The following is an 8,344-nucleotide window of genomic DNA, read 5'->3' on the forward strand; positions in this document are numbered from 1 at the left end:
TCCGTGCAGATATATGATAAGATTCTCAATACCAAGGCATCCCTCAATGATTTAGGGAGTAGGGGCAATCAAATTTTGGATAAGGCTTTGGAATTAAAGGAGAGTAGCCTGAAAGATAGAGGTGTAGGTTCTGGAAAAGGAGTGGTCCCTACAACAAAATATTGGCACGTAAGATCTTTTGACCATAAGGGTTCATCAAAAGCACAAAAAAAGTATGACATTTCTAAAAAGTCTACTCCAAACATAAAATTGCGAGTTATGAAGAAGAACCTATCCCATGCAACACGAAACAAATCTTATGATGATAGATCCAAGGACATTCTTCAGGGGAAACCAAGTCCCTCTCTTGGACAAGTGTTCTCTCCACATGTATCGAAGGTGGTGAAGCCCACAAAAGAAGATCTCCAGGAGCGCAAAAGGAAGGGGAATGAGATACTCCATTTGATGCGCATCATGGAAAAAAAGTGATGAAAAATTATGGTATAAAGACATTGATCCATCTTTTAGCTGAGAAAAATCAAGGCTGAATTGGCGGGTAAATCAAGTGTGCCAGGGACCTCGAGCTCAGTGCAACTCAAAGATAAGGGAGGAAATGATGAAATGATTATTGATAATTCTAGGATGACCAATCTGAACCAAGAAGAGGTAGGTCGTAGCATGGCTAATATCCCCCCTCAGAATTAATGAATTTTATTGCCTGGAACTGTAAAGGCACAAGGTCACAAGATTTTAGCCAACTTGTTATGGATATTAGGGAATATAGTGCTTCCCTTGTGTGTTTGTTTGAGACACATCCAAATAAGGGTTATGCTAAAAGAATTATTAAGAGAGTCGAGTTTGATGGTTCTTTTATTCAAAAGACATGGGGACACTTAGATGGTATTTGGTGTCTATAGAAAGGGTGTAATATGAATATGGATATTCTCGCTCATGATCATCAATATATTCACATAAGAGTTAGGTGGAGGAAGGGCCAAAGTTGGTTAATTACTTATGACAATTTATGCCAAACCTTATTACCAACAACAAAAGGTTTCGTGGGATACTTTTCAGGATATTGTGGTGGAAGTAGAGAAGCCTTGGGCTCTTATTGGTGACTTCAACACTATTCTTTAGACCCATGAGTGTCAAGATGGTTCGAACTCACCTTCTTGGAGAGGCTCACATGACTATGAAGAAGTTCTCCAAGACTGTGATTTAATTGACAAAGGCTTCCAAGGGCATGCTTTCACCTGGAAACACAACAACTTGGAAGAAAGACTTGATCATTTGGTGTTTAATTTGGCTTGGTGTTTAAAATTCTAGAATGCAATGACTTTTTACCTTCCTTATTTCAAGTTTGACCACATAGCGATTATGGTGAAGATGGATAATTTCTACTCCAGAAATAGGAAATAAAGACCTTTTCGTTTTGTTGTTATTTGGCTAACACATTCTAATTTTAAAAGATTCCTACATGACTTTTGGAGGCAGAATGCTCTTTGGAATGAGCACATGCATTCATTACAAGAGGTGCTTCGTAGATGGAATAAGGATACCTTTGGTGATATCTTTAACCTCAAACCAAATCTCCTCCACAATTTACATAGGGTTAATATTCAAATGGGCAACAATAGCACATTTTTCTTGTCAAATTTGCAAAAGACAAATTTGATAAATGCTTTGGTTTTAGAGGTCTTAGGCTAAATGAATAACTTACGGGGATCAAAACACAAATTATTTCCATGGTGTCACCGTAATTAAATGTAAGAAAAATTTCATTAAGCTTATTTAGGATGATGACAGTTGATGGATCACAGATGCTGAGGAGTTAGAGAGGTTAGTTACTACTTATTTTCTGAATATTTTTACTGACGATACTCCTTATTCTCCTTTATGTGCACAAGGAGGTTTACTCACTTCATCAAATTTTGTGATAGAATCCCTTAAGTTGCCTATCTGAAATGAGGAGATTCGCAATGTGTTGTTCTCCATGGGTAATTACAAGGCACCAAGGATGGATGGGTTCCAAGTTGATTTCTATAAAAGTCAGTGGGAAGTGGTGAGGGATTCCTTTTGTAGTCTAATTAAGCAGAGTTTTGTTGATCATTCAGTTATCAAATCTTTAAATAAGACCCTCATTACCTTGATTTTGAAGCCTGTGGTTAATTTAAGATAGCTTTGGCCCATCAGTCTTTGTAATGTTTCTTAAAACTATTACAAAGATCCTAGCTTGGAGGTTGAGACCGATAATGGGATTCCTAGTGCATCCCTGTCAATGCAGTTTCATTCCAAATCATAATAATGGAGATAATATCATTATTGCCCAAGAAGTTATTCATACTATGAGGAGTCAAAGAAAAGGAAGAGGATGGTTGGCAGTTAAATTTAATCTAGGGAAAGCTTATGGTGCATCAGTGTATCTCTTTTGCTCACATGAGATTCCTTTGAATGGTGAAATGCTTGATTCTTTCACTCATTCAGGGGTATTTGATAGGGACACTACAAGAAAAATGCATATTAGTGACGAAACTTTTCCTCGCTAATCCCTCATTATTCCCTCGCAAAACAGTTTTGCGAGGAAATAGTGAGGGATTAGCGAGGGAAAAGTTTCGTCGCGAAATCCAAGTAGCTAATTAGCAAGGGACGTCATTCCTTGTCATTCTGTCACACCTTTCGTAGTAGATCCCTTGCTAATTACATGAAGGAGGTTAGAAATTTTCTAGCTAAATAGTGACAACTATGTGTCACAATTCTCTTTCCAATCCCCAACTAATATTCTTTCGTTATTCCTTCTCAAATATATACCTAGCAGTTTGATCTCTATTCCCTCGCTATTGATCCCTTGTTATTTGGTAGTCATTCCCTCGCCAACCTTCATTCGCCAATCAGTCGCTATTATGAGCATCTATTTCCTCGCCATTTCTTTGCAGTTCCATCACTAGTAGTGCATGTATGTCTTACAATTTTCTCACAAATGTTCATTTCTAATCCGTAGCTAACTCTTTGTTAAATTCCCTTGCTATTTCCTAGCAAATTCCTCGCTATGGTGCTCGCTGATCCCTCACTATTTTGTCGCAATGATTTTTTTATGATTGGGGTTTTATATTAAAAAAGTGTAATTTCCATTTGAAATGCATAAATATATTTGCATCAATGAAATAACTTAAAAAAAATCTTATCAAACAATTAACTAAAACACTTTAGCTTTCAACATAATAAAAATACTCAGAGTCAATATCGTAATAAAAATACTCTAAATCTTCAACACAATTAAAATAAGAAATAGAGTTTAATGAAACTACACTGCAGTAACATCATCTTCATTATGGTTCTTCCCACGTTTTTGGACTGATGGTGGTGATGGTATCTTTATCGCAGGCAATATTTTTGTCCTAAAAAACTGCATCTGTGTCTGCATTTGCTGTTGCAAAAGTTGTTGCATTTTTGCTTGTGCCTTCATTTGTGCAAGCATTTGTGCTTGCATGTCTGCCTTATCCTTCAATTGTGCCTGTGCCTCTATTTGTACCTGCACTACTAGAAATACGTCTTTTTAAGTCGGTTAAGTAGTGTTTTTAACGATGGTTTTTAACCGTCGTAACAGCCGCCGTCGTAAAAGGTGGAAATATTTTAAAGATGGTTCTACAAACCGTCATTGTAAATACAACTTTTTACGACGGTTTATGATGAACCATCGTTGTATATATGTGCTTTTTGCAACGGTTGTTGATGAACTGTCGTTGTATGTCTATAATTTTTACGACGGTTGTGAGATAACCATCTTCGTATGTGACATGCAAAAATGACTTTTTACACCGGTTTTGAAATAACCGGTGTAGTGAGTGCAATATACTAAGACGGTTGTATTATAACCGTCGTAGTATTACCAATTTTTTTTAACTTTTTTACGTTGGTTGTGAAGTAATCGGCGTGGTAAGTGCAATATACTAAGACGGTTATAGAATAACCGTCGTAGTATTGTTTTTTTTTTTTTTACTTTTTGTAATTTTTTTTGGTATATTTCCTTTTTTTTGTTTTTTTTTTAATTTGATGGGAACCAAAACTATCAAATGAAAATGATGCAAGAAATTAATAAGTCTGTCAAAGCAAATTTATACTAGATTTTCATTCTAGAAGAAATGATCATCTTAAATATTTTTAAAAATAAATTAAATTAAACATTTTATTAGTAATTTAGTCAAATAATAATAGTAATAACAATAAATGGGGATGATCTATTTAACAGAAATCCTGTTATGGATGAATTTCTGCAGTCCACAAAAAGTTAAAAAAATGTTCATATCAACGACACTCATAATATGCTACATCTCCATATCAATAGAACCAACATTCCAATCATGCGTGCTAGAATCATCAGAACTGCATCATTTGGAAATTAAATAGCACCTGTAGAAGACATAAGAATTCAGCATGAGTAAATATCAAAAAATTCTTTGAAATTATGTTTATTCCTCAATTATATTAGCTTACCAAAACGAAAACCTGATTAAACTATATGAAAAAAAATAAATTCCATGCTCATGTTAAAGCCATAGAAAAATATATTTCATGAATATCATAAAAAAAGAAAATTAGAACATACTTCACCAGAGCATAACTCTGCCAAGATACAGCCGAGAGACCATATATAAATCTTTTCATCATATTGAAGGCCTAACATCACTTCAGGAGCAATTTCGATATCAAAGTCAAACAATCATCAGGAGCTGCGATTGATCACGAGCTTCCATGAGAGATGGTTAATGATGCACCAAAAAGTCAAGCAGCATATGTCGACAAGATATTTTTCTTTAGAGTTAACTCGTCGGCCTTCGCAGGACTAATGGACTGCATCAATCAATCAATCAACATAGGCAAGTGAGTAGCACGATTATGCATTCAATTCTTAATCTCACTTTACAACCAAATAATTGAAATTTACCACAAAAAAAGAATATTCATAATTATTTCATGAGTGAGTAAAACTTCAAGGTTTGCTTCGACTGAAAGAGAATATTACCTTGTCAAGTATGCGCTGTAGGCGCTGGATTTCGTTCTTAGCATAATCAGAACCTTTTTCCAAGTAATTCTTGGCAGCTTTCAAGTAAATCTTCCCGTGCCTAATGATAAAAAAAAAAGGATTAGTAGATTACCGCATCTAGTTTCTTATTTTGGGCAAAGATTGCAGAACATATGCAACACAAAAATGAAAATTAAACTATTCTCAAGTGACATAACTAAAAGCAAATGTTCTAGAAGGATGATGTTTATTTAAGTTACCTTGAGGCAGAACCCTTCAGCTTCTCAACTTCCTCTTCCATTCGGGTAAACATGGATTTCTTCTCTTCATCGCTGGCAGCTACAAACTCCTTAACCAAGACATCCAAGCTTTCTACTATACCAGCCTGTACAGAAAATATCAAATGTATGAATAAGACACCAACTGCAACAATTTTAACTTTCATCCCCGACCAAAAAATAAAATAAAACAAAACTCTAGCTTCTCTTTGATGTCATTTCACTAACTTGGGAAGTAAGTTGTCCTTTTACATCTCGACTTGTTCCAGATTTCTCATTGATAAAAGCCACAAAGTCATCCAAGTCTCTTCCACCTCCGTACTCTTCACCAGCTTTGTTGCCCTTTGGGAAGAACTTCAAGGTAGGAAATCCACTCACATCATACCTGCATAAATATTATTCTAGCAAACTTCAATTATTTATCATGTTGTAATATTCCATCTTTATCCTCTTCGCTGGATTTTTTGTTTTCTTAACCACCGTAATGACATTAGTTATGTAGTATCATTTATTAGCAGTATTAACACATTCATCTGTTTCAGTTCCTATATTATTTTGTCTTGTTGCTATATTCTATAAAATCCCATATCTGAATTACACAGAAATATAGTCCCTGAACAGGTAATGATTCATATATTTCATCACATTATGACTCGAAAAGAAGACAACTATGAATAAGCACTATGCAACATGGACATCTATCAGTCTAGGGCCTCTAAAAACAATTTTATTTCTACTGGCCTTCACCTGTAAAGTTTTGATTCACTCAGAACAAACACAACTTCTTCATATCAGGTAAATAAAACTCACTTTTCAGCTAGATCCTTATATTTATCAGCATCCAGGTTTGCAATTACTACATCTTCCTCCAATTTAAATGCTGTGACAACTTTCTCGTAAGTCTGAAGGAAAAAAAGAGCATAGTCAGGTTTCACATTATTGGTTTTACAAAAATTAACAACCCTGACCTTAAAGTGATAACAAGAAATCCTCAAAGATATACTTATAGGAGCAAGACTTTTGCAATGTCCACACCTAACAGAATCACAAAATTTATTAGATCTAGCAGTATGAGTGTTTTCACAATATTTAGTGTGTAATGTAAAACTAAGTTTTACCAAATTTTAGTCCAAACCACAACATGAATTGAAGACAAAAATAGAAACAATACGAAAATTATTAGTCAGTACCAGGGTGCATAAAACTCAACCAAGACATCTTTGGTTTCATCTAAGACAACCTCATTAAAATTTTCAGATGTAAGCACCACTACATTGGAAGGAGCTGTAGCAATCTTCACATTTGTTCCTGCGAGAAAATCTCATAGTCAGGAAATCCCATTAAAATTGCAAGCCAAAAGCGCATAATAGAAGACAAAGGGAAAACCAAATTGTATTGATGCCTATCCTCAACATCACCATAACTAAAAAATATAGGGAAACTCGGAAAGTGTGTAGACAGTGATGTTCATGTAAGATATGAATGAAACCAAAAAGTTTAGTGGCTTGGTAACATCTTTCCTACATAAAATATTTTTCCTTTTTTTCAAAAGCTGGTGCAAGATGGCTAATTTCTGATATGTCAAATTCAAGATAATACATTCCCTCAGAAGTTACACAAACATGTTAATATCACAATGCCTTCGCTTTCATAGAAATTAAAGCACAAGGTTTCAAAAGCTCAAGCAGTACCTCCTTCCGTATTTACAAACTCAGCAAGTGAATCAGCAGTGCGTGGCCCTTCATACCTATGGGAATTTTCCAAAATCAAGTATTGAATGCAAAAGGAATGATAAATGAGAAATGACAGGTAAATAACTATGAATTAAGATATAAAATTGTGTCAATGTTATATTCCAATAGACAAAAATCTCCTCACTTTTTGGGTTCAAGAGATCCTTTTGGAAACCACTGAATTGTTGGGTACCCAGAGACTCCATATTTGCTGCACAAACTCTTGTGCTCATCACAGTCAACCTACATTACATTAAAAATTAAGCTGTCAATTTGGGTAATGAAATTACTGAATCCTCACTGAGAAAGGTAAAATGGAAACAATAAAAACATACAGGCACAAGAAATCTGAGTACATTCACAAGAAAGTACATTCACAAATCTGAGCACAATAAAAACATACAGGCACCATATTTGCATAACTCTTTGAAGTCCATGTCTGCATATAAACCTGCAGTTCTCCAATTGCAGAAAAAACACATATTATAATACATATTAAAAGAAGAGTAATAGAGGATTTTTACATTCTCATTCAATCTACAATAAGAGTTACAGAGGACTTTTAGAATAACTTTCTTGAAAGTCATACCAAAGTTAGTTAGTAGGCAATTAGAGTATAAAGATTAAACTCTTGAAACAATTTGAATGAAGTATATATAAATTTAACAGCTTTATGGAACATAAACAAATGACAGAATTATTAAAATTGAAAATAAAAAGATAAAAACCTTTTCCAGAGTTGCCATCCTGTTTGACAGTGATACCATTGCACCCTCTTGCAGACAAAAGGTTGCGATAATCTTCCTCAAGAGTGAAAAGAGCATAATGAAAAGGGTTAAGAAAGGTGTATAATATGAATGAAGAGATTACCTGAACTTGAAGAGGTGAAGGAGGAGTAAGAAGAGCAGAGATTTCAGTGGCACAGTGAAAGCCAATAGGGCAAACGAAGTCCATTGACTATGGCAAATAAACCTGCAGGATGACTATGCATATTCATGAATGGAAATGTCCTAAGACACAGATTACAACAGAAATAAAATTCAGCTACAAACCTGAAATTCTCGGCAAGAAGGCACACATTAGTGTTTAAGTCATCACCACTAATAACGACGAGCCCATCCAAGTCTACGTTGTTAGCTGTTTCTTTCGATTATTTAACATGCACCATGCAAGTACACTGAACAAGTGCATCACACTTGAAACAAGCTAAACAAGTGCTAAAATTAATTAAACATGAGCCCTAACAAAAGTCACCTTTCTATGTTGCTTAAGTTACCATGTAGACAAACAAATAACATTTGTAATAGAGAGCTCATATGGCCGATAAGGGAATC

General features: G+C 34.8%; 1 protein-coding gene across 1 annotated transcript; it reads right to left on the reverse strand.

The window, feature by feature from the left end:
- Positions 1 to 4,672: 4,672 nt before the first annotated feature.
- Positions 4,673 to 7,964, reverse strand: LOC100783550 (probable protein disulfide-isomerase A6). The gene is made up of 11 exons (XM_014776988.2): positions 7,881 to 7,964; positions 7,414 to 7,461; positions 7,156 to 7,253; positions 6,969 to 7,024; positions 6,468 to 6,585; positions 6,283 to 6,312; positions 6,088 to 6,177; positions 5,506 to 5,662; positions 5,260 to 5,384; positions 5,000 to 5,099; positions 4,673 to 4,827 (listed from the first exon to the last, which is right to left on the reverse strand). Exons 1-11 carry the CDS (start codon positions 7,962 to 7,964, stop codon positions 4,759 to 4,761), a joined length of 975 nt encoding a protein of 324 aa, XP_014632474.1. The 3' UTR covers positions 4,673 to 4,758.
- Positions 7,965 to 8,344: the final 380 nt, after the last annotated feature.

Source organism: Glycine max, chromosome 6 (assembly GCF_000004515.6).
Source record: "Glycine max cultivar Williams 82 chromosome 6, Glycine_max_v4.0, whole genome shotgun sequence".
NCBI classification, from domain to species: Eukaryota; Viridiplantae; Streptophyta; class Magnoliopsida; order Fabales; family Fabaceae; genus Glycine; species Glycine max.

Bases quoted from the DNA above. Each gene is read 5' to 3' on its own strand.
- LOC100783550 (XM_014776988.2), bottom strand. From the start codon at position 7,964: ATGGACTTCGTTTGCCCTATTGGCTTTCACTGTGCCACTGAAATCTCT. The intron at 6,313-6,467 runs GTACTGACTAAT...TGATTCTGTTAG, and splicing joins GTTGAGTTTTATGCACCCTG to GTGTGGACATTGCAAAAGTC. The intron at 4,828-4,999 runs GTAATATTCTCT...TGATTGATGCAG, and splicing joins TACAGCGCATACTTGACAAG to TCCATTAGTCCTGCGAAGGC.